Below are 22948 nucleotides of genomic sequence, written 5' to 3' on the forward strand. Positions count from 1 at the left end.
ACCAACTTAAACAAACTTCAATATTACCAATATTAAAGAATAAATCATCTTCCTTTATGGACTTTTCTAATCTCAGGCCTCTCTGCCTTCATTAACAAAAACTTTGGAGTCAGTTGTTCTGCACCAACTAAAAGACTATCTAGCTGAACATAAACTACTAAACCCAAATCAACATGGGTTTAGAAAAGGGTACTCTACTGAGACCCTTCTTTTATCCTCTTTTGATACTTTCTTAAGAGGTTTCGACTCATTCACAGACTTCATTGTGATATTTTTAGACAATTCGGCAGCGTTTGATACGATCAATCATGAAATTTTAATTTCTAATCTTCATTCAATTGGAATTCAGTCTACAGTATTAAACTGGTTTGAAAGTTTCCTTAACAAATGCACATTTATTTATTTATTTATTTATTTATTTATTTATTTATTTATAATTTTTATATACCGAAGTTCTTGTAAGGACTACAAATCACTCCGGTTTACATAAAACGATGGTATGCCCAAAATAGAGAAAGATAAAAATAGATGGTATGCCCAAAATAGAGAAACATGTCAAATTAACATTGGCTCAAGTTTTTCACAATTCTTTACTCAGTCTACTGGTGTACCACAGGGTTCCTCATTGTCTCCCATACTTTTCAATATATATCTTTTACCACTCTGTCAAATACTATCCAACTCTATGTTAAAACAATTGAGTAATGGATGGCCCACAATCGTTTAAAATTAAATACAAAGAAAATGGAAATAATATTCCTTAGCTATATAGAAAATCCTAGCAATGCTCCTCCTGCAAATATCACCTTAGGCAAAGATGATATTACAATTACCAAACTAGCACGAAATTTAGGTGTTTGGATTGACTCCAACCTATCACTAACCTAACACATATCAAAAGTAGTTAAGAATTCCTTTTTTAAATTACATGTTTTAAAACAACTATGCCCTCTGCTCTTTTTTCGTGACTATCAATCAGTACTTCAAGCACTGATATTTTCAGGTTTAGATTATTGCAGTGGATTATTCTTGAGCCTACCTGATACTGTAATTAGACCTTTGCAGCTGATCCAAAATTCAGCTGCAAGACTTCTTACTGGTACTCCTACGAAACATCACATCTCTCCCATTTTGCAAGAATTACATTGGCTGCCAGTCAAATACAGGATCCGGTATAAAATAGCTATGTTAATATACTTGTTACTAAATAACTCAGACTCTATTTGGTTATGCTCGATCCTACAGCTATACAAACCCACTAGAACAAAATTTCCAATACCCTGACTAGACTACCTACTAACCCTAACTGGCTGTCTCTCCAGATCCTCCACTCCCTCCAAACCTAGAGGTTGGTTTGAAATCCTTTGATCCTACTTACGCCATTGAGGTGGAAACTCTGATAAAAAGAATGAAACCCTCCTCTCACCCTCTAGACCAAATCCCATCCAAACTCCTGATTCTCATACCAGAATCTTTCTCTAAACATCTAGCAGATATTATCAACTGCTCCCTCTCACATGGAATCTTCCCGGACGCTCTCAAATTGGCTACCCTTAAACCCATACTCAAAAAACCGAATTTGGACCCGGATGATTCTAACAACTATCGCCCCATATCAAATCTGCCGTTTGTAGCCAAGATCTTGGAGAAAATCGTAAATAATCAACTTTCAAATTACCTGGAGGAACATAACATTCTACACCCGTCACAATATGGATTCCGAAAAGATCACAACACTGAAACTCTTCTCATCTCGTTGCTAGATCAGCTATACATTGGCATTGACAAAGGACAGTCCTTCCTCTTAGCTCTTCTCGATATCTCAGCGGCTTTTGACACCGTAAATCATACAACCCTTATAGACGTAGGACCCGCCCTCAGTTGGTTTGACTCTTTCCTTAGCAACAGAGGCTACAAGGTTAAAATTAATAATAAAGAATCCCCCCGCACTAACTCCCCATTCGGAGTCCCCCAGGGCTCCTCACTATCGCCAACTCTGTTCAATATCTATCTACTCCCTCTATGCCATTTACTTTCAAAATTAAAACTGAAGTTCTACATTTATGCAGACGACGTTCAAATCTTAATCCCCATTTCTAAGTCACTGGACTCAGCCCTCAAAACATGGGATTCTCACTTGTAAACGATCAACCTCTACCTTTCAAGCCTCAACCTGGTGCTTAATACTAACAAGACAGAACTCCTGCTCATCAACCCAGAAGGTAGTCCCATCCATCAACAGTTACATACCAACACACATATTTCCCACGCAAGAGACCTTGGAGTCATAATAGATAGTCACCTGACACTAAAGAAATTTATGAACCACACTACGAAGGAGTACTTCTACAAGCTACAGGTACTCAAAAAAAAAAACTCAAGCCACTCCTCTTCCATCATGATTTCAGATCGGTCCTCCAAGCCATCTTGTTTTCCAAGATCGACTACTGCAACTCCATCTTGCAAGGTCTTCCTGCTACCACAATAAAACCCCTCCAGCTGCTTCAAAATGCGGCAGCAAGAATCCTGACAAACACTAACCGGAGAGAGCACATCTCCCCTATTTTAAAAGATCTTCATTGGCTCCCAGTAAACTTTAGGATTCTCCATAAATCACTTACAATTATTCACAAAAACATTCACCATCAGACGCCTCTCGATCTGATACACCCTCTCAAACTTCACTCTACAGCCAGACCCTTAAGGGAAGCCTACAAAGGATCCTTACATGTTCCTCCAGTCAAAGTGGTGCACCACTCAAACATCAGAAACAGGGCATTCTCAACGATAGGTCCTTCCATTTGGAACACCATGCCCCCGGACCTCAGGCAGGAAACCTGTCTCCTAACATTAAAAAGAAACTCAAGACATGGCTTTTCGGTCGAGCCTTTCCCTGTTCCTAGTCCAATAGCTTGACTCAGAATTGTTCCCTTCTCCACTGTAATTAAACATGCGCTAAGACACAAATACGTTATATGAGATTGGCTCCTCTGCCTCCCTCCCACACCCCTACCTGTATATAGTATACGATCTCTGTTCTCCCCAGTTTTTGCGCCCTTGTTATAATGTAACTTTATGCTTCATCAAATTCTGCCTCTTGTTAATTAGTTACGGTTAACCGCTTAGTTCGATGTAAACCGAGTTGATTTGATTTGTATCAAGAAAGTCGGTATATAAAAGCCTTAAATAAATAAATAGAGAACTCAGATCAGCTGCAAAACATTTACTAGAAATACCATTGGTAAGAATGGCTGCATTGAATGTCACCAAAGAGCCGTTTCGGTTGCGGGCCCTATCTTGTGGAACTCCTTGCCGAATCCTTTAAGGCTAATATTTATTTATTTAATTTATTTAAGGTTTTTCTATACCGAATTTCTTGATGCAGATCAAATCAACTCGGTTTACATCGAACAAAAGTTTTAACAATAACATAGCCAATAAACATATTACAAGAGGCAGATATTTGCAGAGTCAAAAGTTACATTATAACAAGGGCGAGCAACTGGGGATTAGGAAAAGAGAGGGGGGATCAAATAAGAGAGGGGGGATCAAATATCAAATAAGACTGACTTTAAGAAAGCATTAAAAACCTATTTCTTTAAGGAAGCATTCGGTAGTAGTGGCTCCTCATAACATCTCTCAAATTATTACGAGAGCCATTTTTTAATAGTCTAAGACTGTATTCTATATTTTTCTTACCTGTCCTAGTTCTGTTAAAATAATGGTAATTAATCTACAATATTTGTATTTAATGATAGTCTATAAATCCTTAGGATTTTTTTTTTTAGATTGATCATGTTTTGAATTGTATTTTTCTTTTCCAACTGTATTTTATTTCTTATTAATATTTTATTTTATTACCATAAGTTAATATTACTTTAATTTATTTCACTATTGTAAACCGCTTTGATCAATTTTTTTATTGGTAAAACGGTATATAAATATTTTAAATAAATAAATACATTTGTGAGTATGCAACATCCACCACATTGTTGAGGGCCTCTAGCCACGCTGGCGAAACAGTGAGAGGAGCTCTGTTTTTGCCTGAGGAGATATTTTTGAGCCCTCCTGACTTAGAGTACCGCTTCAAGCTTCTCCCACAGGCAACGCTGTCGAAGATAGGGTTTCGAGAGGAGACTCTACAGAATTACTTCATCTGGATGGAACTGCCGGCGATGTGCCTAACCGGGTGTTGAGTTCCCCTCCCACGCGGCGGTTGGAGATCCCCCACGGAGGGGTTTGGGATTGGCAGGGATGCCCTCCCAGGAACATCTATTGGGAGTGGTTACCCTACTGGGACTGGTGAAGGTGCCGTTCAGCCACCCCAGGAGATTTTGAGACCAGCTGTCGTCACTTTGGCGTCCCTATGGGATTTGATAGCAGGAATGTCATCCTCCTTTAAAGAACAGACCCGACATCTAGACATTGTTTCATTAAGATTGGATACAGTTTCTCAAGATCATCAACAGATCCTCCAGGACCATTCTGCTACTATCCAGAAGTTGGAAATAGATATTAAAAATATTCAAGCATCCAATACAGATATTATTCGGGAACGTCTGTCCTCTGTTAGGAGGTTGGAATTCTTGGAAAATTCTTTGTAATATTTGAACCTACGATTACTTAATTTTCCCAAAGTTCTTGGTGAACTGCCTTTGACGCTTAAAAAATATCTGGCTGAGATACTAAAGATTCTTGTGGATGTTACTCCTATAACAAAGAGTGTGTTTCTTTCTCAGAGGCAAAGGGTACCTCAATCTAATGTGGATGGGAATTTTTTCAATTTGTCTGACTACCTAGAAAATTCTACTGTAGAAGTTACTGGAAGATTTATTTTATTAGTTTCTTTTTTCTCCGAGCAAGATCTAAGTTGTCTTATGCAATATTATTTTAAGAATTTTAATATTCGCTTTTTGGGTGGTGTGGTACAAGTTTACCCAGTTTTAGCTAGACCAGCGCAGATGTGTCGGAAGGCATTCCTGAACATGAGATCTGAAGTCATCTCTCTGGGTGCAAGCTTTCTCTTGCGCTTCCCATGTAAATGTGTAATTAAACATCAGAGTAATACTTATGGTTTTTTTTAGTTCTGAACAATTGAGGGAGTTCTTAAATGTTAGGTTGACAGTTCCTGCTAATAATTGACAGCTTTTGTGGGTCATATTGTGATTAGCGATTTTTGGTGAAGTTCACGCTGTAATTCCTATATAGTTTTTTTTTTTCTTCTTTTCTCCTCATTTTGCCTCCCCCCCCCCTTAATTATCTCTATGATGGAGAGCTGCTATTGTATTTCCTTTATTTTATGTATTCTTAAATACATTTTACCAAAGCCTACCAACTCACCCAATGACTCTAAACCCCCGCCCCCCTCTCATTGACACTAAGCAAAATTGTGGAACCAATAAGAAAATAACATCATAATGAACCAAAACATGTATAGTCTAACCTACAAACTAAGTTTATAAAATGATAATATCTATGTTAACAACCATATGAATGAACCTTTTGAAAACTCTGTTAAACATCGAAACCTTGTAAACTGTTGTGATGGCAAAACCGAACGACGGTATATAAAACTCGACAAATAAATAAACATGTTCTTCGATTTGTACTCTCAGAATTTTCTTTACAAAGTATTACTTTATGGTTGTCAAATTAAAACTTAATAAAGATAACATTAAAACATTGGTATAAACCCACTAAACCCTTGTTATACCAAATTTGGAACACCAGATTGTCTAACTCTGATGGGAATTGGGGGTTACTTTGGAAGGACAAATAGGAAGAACTACACCCTACCATGCATAATTTAACAGTACACAGAAATCTCCAGGATTGAATCAGCAAACGCTGTTTTCAAGAAAGAGGAACTTCCAAGGAGAGTATCTGCATAATGTTCTCTGGCCCATAGGGAAATAATGACTCCCTTATAAACTTGTTCCGCATAACCAGTCCTTTACATGCCATAGAATTCAAATAAGATGATAATCTCTCCAGTTCGGGCAACTTAGTCCCCCTTGCTTGTAGTCCATCATTAAGGAATTAAGCGGCAACCTAGCTTTATGGCTCCCCCACGGATAATGGCATAAAAAAACAATGCAAGTTAGCTCAGATTTCTTCAACCAGATTGGGATCTGAGGCAGGACATATAACCAGCATGGTAGCTCCATCATTTTAATCTTCCCATCATACATAGAGGCAGGGAAACCCAAGTCTTCAATTTCTGCTCCATGTTTCTAAGCAAGGACATAATATTAGCCTCCTATAACTTATCTGATGTTGTAAGACTCTTGCTAATGATTCCTGTGGGGAAGTACAAAATACCAGGACATTATCTGCATAAGCAACCACCTTAAATTCCTGTTTCCTACGTTTAAACCCCATAATTAAGGGATCTGTTTCAATTTTGCACAGCAGGGGGGTCTATTGAAAGAATGTATAGTAAAGGCAAAAGTGGGAAGCCCTGCCTAGTTCCCCGAAAAAGACAAAAATCATCTAAAATTGCAGAGCAGGAATTTTGATAGAGCATAGCTATATTTATTTTATTTATTTAGATAATTTTGATATACCGATACTCAAGACTAGTGTCTTATCGTACCGGTTTACATTGAAACAAGGGGTAACCGATTAACTAGGAAGATAAAGTTACAATGAACAGGGGTTTACAGAGTGGGAGAGTAGAGCAAAAGCATACGATTAACATAATAGATTATAACGTAACTAAGTGTATCATAACAAAGTTTAACATAGGAACTTAGACAATAGCTTAATCTTTAGGTCTATAAAACTGCACAATCTCACCCCATATACTATATCTCCCCAAGACTGAAAACAAATATTGCCAAGATACTCTATTGAAAGTTTCCTCTGAATCAAATCCCATGACCATGGCTGAAGATCTATCATTTTTACATTCTTCCATCATTATTATCAATTTAGTCATATTAACACTGATGGAACAAGCTTTCACAAAGCCTGCTTGGTTAGATAATAAAATCAAAGGGAACAGACTTAATCTATTTGCCAATATCTTTGCGAAGAGTTTAGCTTCAAAATTTAGCAAAGAGATTGATGTATATGAAGCCAGCGAAGATAAATCATTTCCCGTTTTTTTCCAAGACAGTAATATAAGCCCACGTGAACCCCACAGGGAATTTGTCGCTTTTGAGCTTCCTGAAAAAACTGCAATAAATCCCCAGAAATCTGATTTACTAAACCCTTATAATATTCAGCACTTAGTCCATCGGGCCCCGGAGCCTTTTGTCGCTTACTAGTCTTAATGGCTACCACTAGTTCTTGTAACCCAATGGGTCTATTCAGCAACTGCAAGTTAGAAGTCTGAGGGATCTTGAGATTCTTAAAAAAAACTTCTCTTCCTGGGATGAGCCTCCCATTCGATCTTCCCTGTATAATTATTCATAAAATCTTCGAAAGGAGGCACAAACCTTTTCACTCCTTGTTAATAAATTCCATCCCACATCCCTTAACTTATCAATATGTCTTTCCTTTAGTCGTACCAGATTTGCCAAAAGCTTCCCAGACTTATTCCCAAAATGAAATAGCCTGTGAGCTCCACATTGCATCGCGTGCTGCGCTCTCCTATGTAGCAAGGAATTTAAAGCGAAAAGCAAGGATCTCTATGCCTCCTGAGCGCTATCAGTATTATTCTGTGCTAAGTTTATTTTTGCTAATTGTAACTGTTCCTCCAGGTGAATTATATTTTTATGTAAGGCCTTGGACCGAACTAGCATGAAAGAAGTTTTCTCACCTCTCATAACCACCTTACTGGATTCCCAATAAAGACAGGGGTCCTCTTTATACTTGAAATTATGACTCTCAAAACTCTTCCACTTATCCTGTAAGAAAACTTGAAACTTTTTGTCATCTAGTAAGTGGCTTGGAAACCTCCATAACTTAGTAGGATAACCCTCAGAACTGAAAGGTCCAACCAAATCAAAGTGTGATCTGAGATTTCACTTGCCCCAATTTTGGCTTATTTAACTTTAGGGAAAAGAAAATCAGCCACTAGTATATAATCAGTCCTGGACATAGAGGAGTGGGATCTCAAGACGTGTATAATCTTTCTCAGTAGGGTTGAGTGTTTGCCATATATCTAATAGGTTAAGCTCCATACATAGATTTTGTATGCCCTTAAGCTTGCTCCCCCCTTCTGGTGAGCTAGAAACAGGTCTGTCAAGTACTGGATCGTGAACACAGTTGAAGTCTCCCAACAATACCAGTGATCCTCTGACCACTGAGACCAATGTATTGACTATCCCTTGGAAAAAGAAGTGGCTATAAGCATTAGAGGCATATACATTACAAACAGTAATTTCTTTACCTTGCATTTTGCCTACTAGAACTACAAAGCGACCCAATTGGTCATATATTTGCTGAATCAGTTGAAAATGCAATCGCTTATTGTTAGGAATCGAGTGGGATCTTGCCTGTCTTCAGCGAACTTGTGGTGCAGCAGTGGCCACCGTCGGCTGTGGCTTCCTCAGAGAGGAGCACGACGGGAAGCATGCTCCATCGTGGCTCCTTCCCCCATCACGCTGTGCATCCCTGCCGGACATTCCTGTGATGAGAGCAGGAACATTAGAGATTTAAATGCCGTCTCTGCTGCACTTCCCTGCCTCAGCAACAAGCTTGTGTAGTGCTTGGTTTCGCTGTCGGTTTTTCGTGCCTGCTTCAACCCCTGACTGGACTTTGGATTTGGTGTGTCTGCTGCCTGTCTCAACCCCTGGCTCGACTTGGACGTGGTTAGTCTGCTGCCTGCCTCAAACCCTGACTGGACTTGGATTTGGTTCATCTGCTGCCTGTCTCGAATCCCGCTGGGGTAGGGGACTGGATTGTATGCCGCGCCTCGTCACTTTTCTACAGCCATTTGGTCTCCAGTTGAGGTAAGGCTGTTACTTCCTTCCTTGGATCCACAAAATCGTAACGCTTATGAACTGAAATAGCCACCGCCACTTTGCATCCAACAGCTGGGGCATAGAACACTGGCCAACCCAACTTCTTTTTAATTTTTTACTCTCCCCATCAAATAAATGGGTTTCCTGAATGCCCACCAACAGTGCTTTTTGAACTGGCATTTGAACTTTAAATAGACCATAACAAGCCATAGAACATAGAACCTGACAAATATATGTCCTCCCTCCCACCTTTGTTGTAGCAGCCATTGACAAAATTGTGATTTGGGCCTGCCTCCCCCTTACCCTTAGAACTCTGCAGTGAATAACCCCCTGCACCCCCCCCCCCCCCCCCGCAGAGCCATCCCATCCCCAGCCAACATGAACTCATGTATCAGGGAGTGAGATCTACTAAGGTGCCAGATTGACAAACTGAAGAGTAGTAAATCACCTGGACTGGATGGTATACACCCCAGAGTTCTGAAGGAACTAAAAAATGAAAATTAGTAAAAATTTGTAACTTATCATTAAAATCACCATATTTATATTGAACTTTTGTATATAATTATTCTCCTCTATCTCTTTCTATTTCTTACATTCCCAGTTCATTAGCCCTTGTTAATTGTAACTGCTTCTCTTCATCACGTTATTTATGTTTTTTGGTTGTATTATCCACACCCCTGTTTTCTGTAAACCGACATGATGTGAACGAGTTCATGAATGCCGGTATAAAAAAACCTTAAATAAATAAATAAATAAATTGTACCTGAAGACTGGAGGATAGCAAATGTAACCCCAATATTTAAAATGGGCTCCAGGGGCGATCTGGGAAACTACAGACCGGTTAGCCTGACTACAATGCAAGGAAAAATAGTGGAAAGTGTTCTAAACATCAAAATCACAGAACATATAGAAAGACATGGTTTAATGGAACAAAGTCAGCATGGCTTTACCCAGGGCAAATCTTGCCTCACAAATCTGCTTCACTTTTTTGAAGGAGTTAATAAACATGTGGATAAAGGTGAACCGGTAGATATAGTATACTTGGATTTTCAGAAGGCGTTTGACAAAGTTCCTCATGAGAGGCTTCTAGGAAAAGTAAAAAGTCATGGGATAGGTGGCGATGGCCTTTCGTGGATTGCAAACTGGCTAAAAGACAGGAAACAGAGAGTAGGATTGAATGGGCAATTTTCTCAGTGGAAGGGAGTGGACAGTGGAGTGCCTCAGGGATCTGTATTGGGACCCTTACTGTTCAATATATTTATAAATGATCTGGAAAGAAATACGACGAGCGAGATAATAAAATTTGCAGATGACACAAAATTGTTCAGAGTAGTTAAATCACAAGCAGATTCTGATAAATTGCAGGAAGACCTTGTGAGACTGGAAAATTGGGCATCCAAATGGCAGATGAAATTTAATGTGGATAAGTGCAAGGTGATGCATATAGGGAAAAATAACCCATGCTATAATTACACAATGTTGGGTTCCATATTAGGTGCTATAACCCAAGAAAGAGATCTAGGTGTCATAGTGGATAACACATTGAAATCGTCGGTTCAGTGTGCTGCAGCAGTCAAAAAAGCAAACAGAATGTTGGGAATTATTAGAAAAGGAATGATGAATAAAACGGAAAATGTCATAATGCCTCTGTATCGCTCCATGGTGAAGACCGCACCTTGAATACTGTGTACAATTCTGGTCGCCGCATCTCAAAAAAGATATAATTGCGATGGAGAAGGTACAGAGAAGGGCTACCAAAATGATAAGGGGAATGGAACAACTCCCCTATGAGGAAAGACTAAAGAGGTTAGGACTTTTCAGCTTGGAGAAGAGACGACTGAGGGGGGATATGATAGAGGTGTTTAAAATCATGAGAGGTCTAGAACGGGTAGATGTGAATCGGTTATTTACTCTTTCGGATAGTAGAAAGACTAGGGGGCACTCCATGAAGTTAGCATGGGGCACATTTAAAACTAATCGGAGAAAGTTCTTTTTTACTCAACGCACAATTAAACTCTGGAATTTGTTGCCAGAGAATGTGGTTCGTGCAGTTAGTATAGCTGTGTTTAAAAAAGGATTGGATAAGTTCTTGGAGGAGAAGTCCATTACCTGCTATTAAGTTCACTTAGAGAATAGCCACTGCCATTAGCAATGGTTACATGGAATAGACTTAGTTTTTGGGTACTTGCCAGGTTCTTATGGCCTGGATTGGCCACTGTTGGAAACAGGATGCTGGGCTTGATGGACCCTTGGTCTGACCCAGTATGGCATTTTCTTATGTTCTTATGTACACCACCCCCCCCCCCCCCCCAACCAGCAACAAACATAAGATCAACCCGCTCCCTGAAACATTTAGATGATAAATACATTCAGATCCCCAAAATGAGAATCAAACAAAGCATAAACAAGCTCACGCATCACTGTTAAATACTGTAAAGCCTAAAATGGTATCGATAACAGTTAATGATCCTCACCTCTGTGTGACACCAAAAGCAGACACAGAGAGTAGACCAAAATCATCTTGGCTTGTATAGAAAAATAGAACGAAAAAGAAAATACTTGTAAGCAACTATTCTGATATTATTCGCTATCTACCGATAGAGCTTCACATAGTTAGTAATGACACATTGAGAAAAAGAAAACATTTGCGCCATGCCATACAGACCTTCATTGCTCAGTCCTGTTGACTCATTTAAACCTGCCTTGTCCAGAAAGAAATTCAGACACTTTATCCGGCGTATCAAAAGAGAATATCTTCCCGTCTTTTCACTCTTTCAGAATGGCAGGAAACTGTAGGGCAAAGCGGATATTTTTATTAAACAAATCACTGCATATAGCGAAAAAAATCTGCCGCTTTGCTGATGCTGCTGCTGAAAAGTCTTGACATATCAAAATCTTTTGATCGTTATATTTTATATGCCTGCATTTCCTGTAGGCCATTAATACTGCCATTTTCTGCACCCAATTTAAGAATCTAGCAATAACTAATCTTGGGTGGGCTTCTGATCCTCTCTTAGGCCCTAGTCTATGAGCCCGCTTAATGATCAGTTTGCCTTCTAAATCCGGTAGCTTTAACTCATGTGGCAGCCATCTTTCAAGCAAGGATGAGAGTTCTCCATCAGGTATAGATTCAGGCAAACCCATAAATTGAAGGTTATTTTACCTGGCCCTATTCTCAAGGTCTTCAATCTTATCTTCAGCAGATTTAAGAGAAGCCTCTAAAGTAATGAGTGCCAAATTATTCTCCTCAACCACATAGATTTGCCCCTCAGCAATATCAATGCGTCTCCCGATGTCGCTCAGAAAGTATATCAAAATAGTAAAGTTATTGTTAATGCTCTCAAATTTCTACTCTAAAGCCTCCACAATGGCTGCTGTTAGCCGCACCATCGTCGGTTCGTCCAAACTAGCACAGCCTGAAGAGTTCGGCGGTCAGCCATTTTGAAATCTGGTGCATTGCCTTTCACTTTATCTTTCCGAACGGGCTTAGTAGACATCACCGGTCTCTCCACACTGAAGAGAGAGACTCCTGAGCAAACCAAGAGAGCAAGGTTATCAGCTCAAGACCAAAACCGAGAATTAGGAGCCAGAAATTTATTTATTTATTTATTTATTTAAAAACTTTTATATACCGGTATTAGTATGCATACATCATACCGGTTTACAATGTAACTTTAAAGGTAGAAATTACAATGAACAGGGAGGGCGAACAAGGAGGAGTATACAAAGAGCAGGAGGTGGAGGAATTAAAGCAATAAATAAAAACTGCAACGGACTATTTACAGGAATATACAAGGCGTAGGCAAGATACTTGCAGAAGTCGGTGTACTTAATCAGGGTAGGCTTGTCGGAAGAGCCATGTTTTAAGTTTTTTTCTGAACTTGGCGTAACATGGCTCTAGCCTGAGAGTGGTAGGGAGGGTGTTCCATTGTTTAGGGCCTGCAATGGATAGTGCACGGTCCCTAGTAGAGGAGAGGTGGGCTTTTTTCAAAGGGGGAATGGAGAGGGTGCCTTTGTTGACAGTGCGAGTGGGTCGTTCAGTGCGTATAGGACGAAAGGGTTCATCCAACCAATTGGAATTGTGCGAGTGGATGGACTTGTGCACTATGGTTAGAATTTTGAAGAGAATTCGGGATGCGATGGGGAGCCAGTGGAGTTCTTTGAGTATTGGGGTAATGTGATCAGCTTTCCTTGAGTTGGTGATGACCCTGGCGATGGCATTCTGGAGCATTTGTAAGGGCTTGGTGGTGGAGGAGGGTAGGCCAAGGAAGAGGGCATTACAGTAGTCCAGCTTTGAGGAAAGGGTGGCTTGGACGACGGTGCGGAAGTCATGATAGTGGAGGAGGGGTCTGAGTTTCTTCAGGATGTGAAGCTTGAAGAAACCTTCTTTGAGGATGGAGTTGATCTGTTTTTTGAGATTGAGTTGTTGATCTATGATAACCCCAAGGTCTCTTACTGTGGGTTGGGGTGTTATGACGTTGAAAGCTGGATCGTTGGAGATCGGTGGTTTGGGAGGGAGGTGAGGAGAGATAAGGAGCAGCTCTGTTTTGGAGGAGTTTAGAGCGAGGTGGATGTTGGTGAGGAAGTCATTGATGTTGGCAAGACATGTGTTCCAGAAGGCAAGGGCATCTGAGAGAGAGTTGTGAATGGGAATGACGATTTGAACGTCATCTGCATAGAGGTAGAATTTGAGGCCGAGGTCTGTGAGGAGCTGACATAGAGGTGTGAGATAAATGTTGAAAAGGGTGGAGGAGAGGGAGGAGCCTTGTGGGACACCTTGAGACAAGGGATAGAGTGTGGAGTTGGCGTTTCCTATCTTGACGGAGAACTTTCTTTTAGATAAGTAGGATTTAAACCATAGTAGGGCTAGGCCTGAGATGCCTATTTCGGATAGCCGGTTGATGAGGAGGTTATGGTTGATGGTATCAAAGGCAGCTGAGATGTCGAGTAGGGCGAGGAGGTAACAGTTGCCTCGGTCCATGCCTATGAGTAAGTGGTCCGTGAGGGAGAGCAGGAGGGTTTCTGTATTGAGGTATTTACGGAAGCCGTATTGGGCTGGATGCAGAATGTTGTTGCTTTCTAGATATTCTGTAAGTTGGATGTTTACAATCTTTTCCATAATTTTGGATAGGAAGGGCAGGTTAGAGATAGGGCGGAAGTTAGCGGGGTCTTTAGGGTCTAGTGTTGGTTTTTTTAGGAGGGGCTTGACAATAGCTTGTTTAAGAGCATCTGGGACAGAGCCTGAAGAGAGGGAGGAGTTTATGATGTCTGCGATGGGTTTGGATATAGTGTTCGGGATGGAGAGGAGGGATTTTGTGGGAATGGTGTCTGAAGGGTGGGAAGCTGGTTTAAGTTTTCTGAGAATAGATTCCACTTCTTTAGCGGAAGTCAGGTCAAGGGTTTGGAGGGTGGGTGAAGTGGGGGAAGGTTGGAGGGAGGGGGAAGGGGAGGTGGATGGAGAAGGGTGTTGAAATCTGCGGAGGATGTTGGTGATTTTTGTGAGGAAATACTGGGCGATTTCTTCGCTCTTAGTGGAGGCATCATTCTCAGGGATAGTGGGCTGAGAGGATTTGGTGAGGTTGGCAACATAATTGAAAAGGGCTTTCGGGTTGTACATGTATTGGTGGATCTTAGCTGAAAAGTAGTCTCTTTTTGTTTTGAGGGTGGTTATTCTATATTGGTGAAGGGTAGTTTTGAAACTTGAGGCGAGTTGGGGTGAGGGGGCTTTACGCCAGTTTCTCTCACGCTGCCTGAGGGTATTCTTTAGGGATCTTAGTTCAGTCGTGTACCAGGGTTGATGATTTTTTGTGGGTTGGGTAATGTTACGTTGAAGGAGAGGCACCCGGGAGCCCTGATGATCACGTCTCACCAGGCTCACCGCATCACATGATCTCTTTGCACTCAAAATACCAGAGAGAAAATTTTAATTGTAAGCAGTGTTTTAATGCAAGCCAATGTAGAGACTTAAGAATTCATTTATAATGCTCTAACCTAGTCAGCAGGTGAGCTGTTGTATTTTGGACCAGTTATAGTTTGTGGAATACTTTCTTTGGTAAGTCTGTATAAAGAGGATTACAATAGTTTATCCAGGATAGCACCAAAGTATAAATCCTATACTTAATGATCCCTCTCCAACAACTGTTTTAAATCCTTACCTTAATGTATTCTGGAACGTGTTCTCTCATACTGACCCAGCTCATCCTCTTCCCCCTCTTTTGCTGTCTGTCTTCCTCTTGCTCACTCACTTTCTCTCTGGTAGCTCTGGAAAGGACGCTGGCAAGGTAATGACATTGTCATAAAAGTTCTGAAGATTCGGGACTGGACCACACGGAAGAGCAGAGACTTCAATGAAGAGTACCCCAAGCTTCGGTAGGCATCTGAATTGATGGCTGGTGCTAGAGTGGATTGGGGGAGAGAGAGTTCTGATTTCTTATTGATTTATCTGTCACAGCAGGAATAGAGAGTCTGCAGGTTTGTCTCTCTGCCCTTTCCTCCCCAGTATGCATATATTAGGATAAAAAGCTTCTTGTCTGTGGAGGCACTCGTGTAAGGGGGAGGATGGTCTGCAGTTTATCTTGAACCTCTCTGGGGAAATCACATCCATCTCTACTGTGTAATGGATGGAGGAGAGTCTTATCATGTTTAACTTGGTGTGCTTTAAATGTGAACAAAGCTCTGTCTGTCAGGACAGCACTGGGGTGTGTTAGAGGAAGGGGGGAGTATTTATCCCTTTCTCATGTGTCTGATCCTGAGTGACCCTGGGTTATGATGGGAAAAGGGGTTGTGTCTCTAGGAATGGCATAGGGGTGATGGGAAGGGTGTCTGTCCTTAAGTGACATGGGGATAGGCAGTGATGGGGAAGGGAGTGTCTTTTTGCATGGGAGACCCTGGGCTATGACGCGAGAAGGGGTAGTTTCTGCAGGGATGGCATAGGTGTGATGGGAAGGAAGAGGGTGTCTGTCCTTGAGTGACATAGAAAGGGTCCGTGATGGGGAAAGGAGTGTCTTTTTCCATGGGAGACACTGGGGCATGATGGGAGAAGGAGCTGTATCTCCAGAGATGTCAAGGGCATCATTTGGGAGGAGGAGGAGAGGGTACCTTTATTCCTGAGTGCAAGGATGGCTTTGCCTTTGGGTGTTTGAGGCGTGATGGAAGAAGGGAATGTAACCAGAGGTGGTACGGGAATAATGGGGAAGAGGGTGTCTTGTTCATGGGTGAGCCTGGGGGTGTGATTTTAAGTGGGGAGGGGAAGTGTTTCCAGCAGTGACACTGGGGTGTGATGGAAAGAAAGGAGTGGTATGTCTCCGTGAGCATCACTGGGGTATGCCGGGGGAAGGCATGTTTGAATCGAGGTTTGATGTACTTTGTGTATTGTTTTCCTACTATTTTGTTACAGGATTTTCTCTCACCCAAATGTGCTGCCAGTATTGGGAGCCTGCCAATCACCCCCTGCTCCCCATCCTATCATTATCACCCACTGGATGCCGTACGGATCTCTGTACAATGTACTTCACGAAGGAACAAGTAAGTGCCTCCAGGAGCCAAGAGTACAGTAGGTAGAAGTACAAAAGGATAACAGTGATGCAATGCCTCCTCATCCTCTCTGGATCAGTGAGATTAGAAGAAGTGTTGAGCTTGCACTTTCTCCACAGACAAGCAGGTTGGTAGCCCTCACATATGAGTAACATCAGATGAAGCCCCAATGTGAAAAACTTATGTCAAAGTTTCTAAAACTTTGACTAGGCATACTGAGCATGCCCTATACCACGCGTCCATGTGAGGTCCCTCTCCAGTCTCTCTTTTTCCATGGAGCTGTAAACCTCATGGTGTGAGTGAACTCACTTTAGCTGTTTTTGGCCTTGTGGAAAGCTTTCCTTTTTCTCACATTTTTCATGTTTTTTTCCATGCTGTTATGTCGCCGGTGTCCATCTCAGTGCCATTCCCGTAGTGCTCCTAGTCAGGGTTTTCAGCGATTCGGGTAAGTTTCCTTTCGTGGTTGATTTCCCCATGGCGGCGGTGCATATGTGCCCGCTACCCATCTCCCACCTCCGTCATTTACGCTTCATGCCCCTTTTGTCTGACATGGATCACGGATTCACATGAGATACGTGTCCTCTGCCTGGAGATATTGCATAATGCCCGGAGTTGTCATTTATGTGCCCAGATGGAACCTAAAGGGACATCGGCTTCGATTCGACATGATGGATCAGCTGTTCGGGTCAAAGAAGTCTGAGCCAGCAGCATCTGCATCGAAGGACCAAGGAGCCGCACAAAAATGGACACAGAGACATCAGTGGGACCATCGAGTCCATCGATGCTGTCAGTGGACAAGGACACTGGAGACCGACCGACCATTGATCTACCACCATTGATCTCCAGGCCAAGGACGTAAGATGAGATGAGATTCCTCATCATCAGCTTTGATACCAGGGGAAGCCAAAGAAGCATCAGCACAAGTCCCTGTCAGCGCATGGGGATCCACCAGCTTTTGCTGCGATGACCCCAAAGCGACCTCATGGCGAGGAGTGCTGGGAGTCCGCGACGGTCTCCACTGGTCCTGATGCCAGTCATCAATCTACCTCAAGGGTCCAAAGAAGATCTGACCACCTCTCCTTCCTCCCAGTTGGTGTTGGCGTTGGCATCGGCAGCATTCGCAGAGGAGCTGAAGCCCCAAGTCCAGCTGGCGTGGACCGGGCACTGCAGGGCTTCAGTCCTGTGCACTGGACCTAGTGCCGCCCATCCTCGTACTGCTTCTGAAGAAGCTCAACTGCTCATCTGTGCATTACCGATCCAGCTGGTGTCATGTTCCTGGGACAGCATCAGTGCCTGGCTGGGCATCGAGGCCTCCCCCTACCGGAGATATGGTGGTCATCGCTGGTTCCTCCGAGGAGGCTGGTCCATTGAGTCTAGCAGAGACACAGAAGCCTGCCACCATCCCCTTACAGTTTTACCAGTTCCTGCACCTCTGGACGAAGGCCGAGCCCCTAGGGAAGTATCCTCCTGTTGCTTACAGGAGGGTGGGGAACCCTATGACCCCTGGGGGGATGTTGCTTTGGAGGGTTCTTGAGGGTCCCCCATCAGACCCTTCTCCTCCAGAGGAGCGAAGGAAGTCTCCGCCTGAGGATTTGATCTTTGCAGGGTTTGTGAGGGTGATAGTGGAAACCATCTCATTTCAGTTATTAACAGAGGAGGATGCCAGGCACAAAATGCTTCAGATCCTCCAGTTTTGTAGAGCCTCCTAAGGAGGTCATAGCAGTCCCAGTGCAAGAGATCCTTAGGGAGCTGCTGCTGAGTAACACACCCTTACAGTTTCTCCCATTTAATAAGAAGGCGGATGGGGTCTACCTAATCAAAAAGTGTCAGCTGCCCCACCAGTCTGTGGTGGTTGAATCTGTCCTCATTCCTCGTCGCCCCCAGGGAAGGACCATAGTGCAATGAACACCCTTGGGAGGAAGGTATTTCAAGATGCCATGCTCATTGCCCACATGGCTCTACATGAGCCAGTATTTGCGGGACATCTGGAAGCAGGTGCAAGAGCATCTGCCTAAACAGCAATAGGACACCCTTATGTCGATGGTGCATAAATGCCTGGAGTGCGGGAAAAAATGAGGTCCGAGTGACCTACAATGTTTTCAAAACGGCGTCAAGAGTCTCTGCAGTGGGAATCGGCGACTGCAGAATTGCATTGCTGTAGGCCTCAGATCTTCAACCAGAGGTACAGGAATGACTCGTTGACATGCCATTACTGGGGAGAATCTCTTCAGCAATAGGGTGAGGGATGCCGTGGCCCAAGTTTGGGACCACGATGAAATCCTCCAACAACTCTTCGCCAGCACTCTTGATCCATCCTCCTCTTCTAGGAGGCCGTTGAAACCAAGGCCAAAGAAGTCTTTCTTTCACCAAAGGAATTACTATTCTCCGCCCCCGTTACTCTCGTCAACATCATCAAGGTTCCTGTGGCCGCCCCAGGCAGCAGAGAGCCCTCAAGACCCAGCCGGCACCTCAGTCAACTCTAGAGATAGGGTTTTGACTGGGTCATAGGGAGCCTAGGCCAGTCACCTGTATCTGGAAAATTGGACCCTGCAGTTGAAGGCAAGCTGTGTTTCTTTGTGAACCAGTGGCCTAGTATAACGACAGACTAGTGGGTTCTTTCCATTGTCCGTCAAGGATGCCAATTGAATCTTTTTTGGGTGTCCCACCAAATTGCCCTCTTTGCTCGTATTAGGGGCTGGTAGCACATCAGAAGGTAATACTAGAGGAGCTCTCCTCCCTCTTAATGTCTAGGGCAGTCGAGCCCATACCACAAGAGAAAGAAGGCGGGGATTCTACTCCAGGTATTTCCTGATGCCAAAGAGAACAGAAGGATTCCGTCCCATCCTAGACCTAAAGGCCTTTAACAAGTTTCTAAAAAAGAAAAGTTCAAGATGGTTTTCCTGGGCATCTTGATCCCCATTTCACAAAATGGGGACTGGCTATGCTCCCTCAATCTAAAGGACACATGCACTCATATCAAGATTTCCCGGGTCACAGGAAGTATCTCCGATTCGTGGTGGGAAAACAACATAAGAACATAAGAAAATGCCATACTGGGTCAGACCAAGGGTCCATCAAGCCCAGCATCCTGTTTCCAACAGTGGCCAATCCAGGCCATAAGATCCTGGCAAGTACCCAAAAACTAAGTCTATTCCATGTTACCATCGCTAATGGCAGTGGCTATTCTCTAAGTGAACTTAATAGCAAGTAATGGTCTTCTCCTACAAGAACTTATCCAATCCTTTTTTAAACACAGCTATACTAACTGCACTAACCACATCCTCTGGCAACAAATTCCAGAGTTTAATTGTGCATTGAGTAAAAAAGAACTTTCTCCGATTATTTTTAAATGTGCCCCATGCTAACTTCATGGAGTGCCCCATAGTCTTTCTACTATCCGAAAGAGTAAATAACCGATTCACATCTACCCGTTCTAGACCTCTCATGATTTTAAACATCTCTATCATATCCCCCCTTAGCCGTCTCTTCTCCAAGCTGAAAAGTCCTAACCTCTTTAGTCTTTCCTCATAGACGAGCTGTTCCATTCCCCTTATCATTTTGGTAGCCCTTCTCTGTACCTTCTCCATCGCAATTATATCTTTTTTTAGATGCGGCGACCAGAATTGTACACAGTATTCAAGGTGTGGTCTCACCATGGAGCGATACAGAGGCATTGTGATATTTTCCGTTTTATTCACTATTCCCTTTCTAATAATTCCTAACATTCTGTTTGCTTTTTTGACTGCCGCAGCACACTGAACCGATGATTTCAATGTGTTATCCACTATGATGCCTAGATCTTTCTTGGGTTGTAGCACCTAATATGGAACCCAACATTGTGTAATTTATAGCAGGGGTTATTTTTCCCTATATGCATAACCTTGCACTTATCCACATTAAATTTCATCTGTCATTTGGATGCCCAATTTTCCAGTCTCACAAGGTCTTCCTGCAATTTATCACAATCTGCTTGTGATTTAACTACTCTGAACAATTTTGTGTCATCTGCAAATTTGATTATCTCACTCGTCGTATTTCTTTCCAGATCATTTATAAATATATTGAAAAGTAAGGGTCCCAATACAGATCCCTGAGGCACTCCACTGTCCACTCCCTTCCACTGAGAAAATTGTCCATTTAATCCTACTCTCTGTTTCCTGTCCTTTAGCCAGTTTGCAATCCACGAAAGGACATCGCCAGTAACGCTGTTTCATATATCATCCAGATGCTTTTTTTTTTTTTTTTTTTAGGATAGACATATCTGGTGTCTGACAATCTCTGCTGTCCATCGTTGGCATGTGGTCCTCTGCCATCAGCACATAACTAATCTCCTAACACTGCCAATAAAAAGTGAATTGGGGAAGGGACCCTGCTGCTGTTCCAATCGTTCACTGTGCTGTGTCTGGAGTTTGCAGAGCAAAAAACAACATCCTGAACCACTCTGTGGGAGGTGACCCTAACTCCATGCACTGAGCCTAAGAATCTTGCTACTACCACCAAGAAAAATAACAAGAGGTCTGTCCCATAACACCTCAGTACTACCGCTAACACCTACTCATGCTAATCCTGTAACCACATGGAGGGTCCTGACAAGCACTGCTCAGGCCCAACTGTACGCATGCTCTTACATTAGCAACCTGACAACTGGGTTCCTGCTTGCCTCTGGGCAAGTTCCTTGCCCACAGACTCTATCCCCTGGTGGTTTCTAGAGACTCTGGGACCGTAAACAACCCAAGACTCACACAGTTCCAAGAAAAACATTCACATACCAAATGCACACAATACCTGAATTGTTAATCAGTCGAAGACAGGCAAAGCTAACAAACTAATAATTTTATTAACAAAATGTAAGAACAGTGAACAAAAAAAAATCAAATCTGCAAACAGGAACATGTTACACAATAAGAATTAAACAGCAAACGTTAACTGAATATTTTTCACTACTTACTGGTGCCTGGGGAGGTCGGGGAAAAAGGCTGCATAGATCTCTGTACTGAGAGATCTATGCAGCTTGAACAGCTCACACATCCCAGCACCCCTGAGGAAATGTAAAACTGAAACATCCTGCAGTGCCATTGGCCAGAAAACAATTTCTAGTCAGAAGGCCAAGGCCCTTGGTCAGAGTTGATGCTATTATTTTCTGCACTGATTGGCTCTGCAGACAGAGAACTGGCCTGAAGATGCTGAATCTCTCTAGTCTGGGCTGGAAGTACAGAGGGCATAGATCTCTGTACTGAGGCCCTGTTCATGAACTGAACAGGGCTGGGATGTGTGAGCTGTTCAAGCTTCCTTAAGAGTTAAAGCAGCATCCAAAACCTCTGTTTAACCTCTGCAGTGCAGAGGTTAAACACCACCTGCAGGCCAGCACAGAGGAAGTGAGCTTTCTGGAGAAAAGTCTCACAGGGCAGATCAACAAACCACAGAGTATGCCAAACCCCGTTTTTTCCACAGTCAGCCAGAGGAGCTGCCAGGATTTATTTAATATCCTTGGATGTATCCTGTCTGGCCCCATCGCTTTATTGACTGTTTATCTAGTTCCTCACAAACAAATCTTCTGAAAATCGTTTTTCCCATCCAGCTAATGACTCCTTGAGGTACTCCCTCATTTTAACAAAGCTAGTTTTCCTAGCGTGTAGCAGATGGACTCAAAACAAGTGGGATCTGGAAACTCCTTTAACTGAAATAACTTGATAAGAAAAAGGATCCTTTATTGTATAAAATGCTACTGCACCTAACTGTCAATTGCCATATTCTATGTTTAAAGTTTGGAAATTTCCTAAAGTAGTGTATTGGATTCTCTCAATATTGAGGACTAAAGATGTAAAGATTATATGATTTCTTATTCTTTTTTTTTTTCTTGATTGTATCATATAAATAAGCCTTACTGTTTTCGGACAAGAAGTTCTTGTATTGTAAATTTAAAATTCAATAAATAAAAAATTAAAAAAAACCAAAAAAAAAACCAAGTGGGTATAGTGCGCTCGTGCTAGCAGTTGGAGACGGATCTGACGTCAGCACGGGTACATATACCCCCACAGGAAGTGCAGCAATTCAGTAATTTCCGTCTCCAAAGCAGTTTGGAGCTCCCTCACGCTCGCTGAGCGTGTTTCCAAATTCTACACGACTAAATTCATAGAAGAAACCTACCTGAAGACGAGCCCCGCACTCCTACGGTGATACCAGTCTGTCCCTCCCCCAGTTGAGTTTCCCGAGGCGATTTCCGTGGTCCCTCGGAGGTGAGCGCCTCGGTCCGGTGGCCGGCTCGCGGCAGGGACCTAGCCCCCGAGTGAGAAGGGCTCAGGCGCGGCATAGAGGCAGCCTCTGTCCCGGCGTGGACTTGGCCCCCGAGCGAGACGAGTTCGGGTGCGGCCCAGAGGCAGAGGGTGCACTTACTTGAGCGCGGCGGTGACGGTACTTACCCTCTCCCCCCGCAGCCGGAGACCGCCCGGGTCACAACCAGGAAGCACCGAAAACAAGTTCCCTGTACGTACCTGGATCAGTCC

The 22948-nt window shown here is 42.8% G+C and overlaps 1 protein-coding gene across 5 annotated transcripts in view; it reads left to right on the top strand.

Annotated features, from left to right (window-relative positions):
* ILK (integrin linked kinase) overlaps nt 1-22948 on the top strand; it is a 261691-nt gene that overhangs the window by 131291 nt on the left and 107452 nt on the right. For all 5 annotated transcript variants that reach the window (XR_003856806.1, XM_029601903.1, XM_029601904.1 and 2 more), the window contains 2 exons: nt 15172-15281; nt 16309-16436. Coding sequence is in view for 4 of the 5 variants with exons in the window: in XM_029601903.1 (XP_029457763.1) it covers nt 15172-15281; nt 16309-16436 (238 nt within the window). In the remaining variant the exon portion in view is untranslated. The remainder of the gene's footprint in view (nt 1-15171; nt 15282-16308; nt 16437-22948) is intronic.

The sequence above is a fragment of the Rhinatrema bivittatum genome, chromosome 5 (genome assembly GCF_901001135.1).
Source record: "Rhinatrema bivittatum chromosome 5, aRhiBiv1.1, whole genome shotgun sequence".
In the NCBI taxonomy this organism is placed as follows: Eukaryota; Metazoa; Chordata; class Amphibia; order Gymnophiona; family Rhinatrematidae; genus Rhinatrema; species Rhinatrema bivittatum.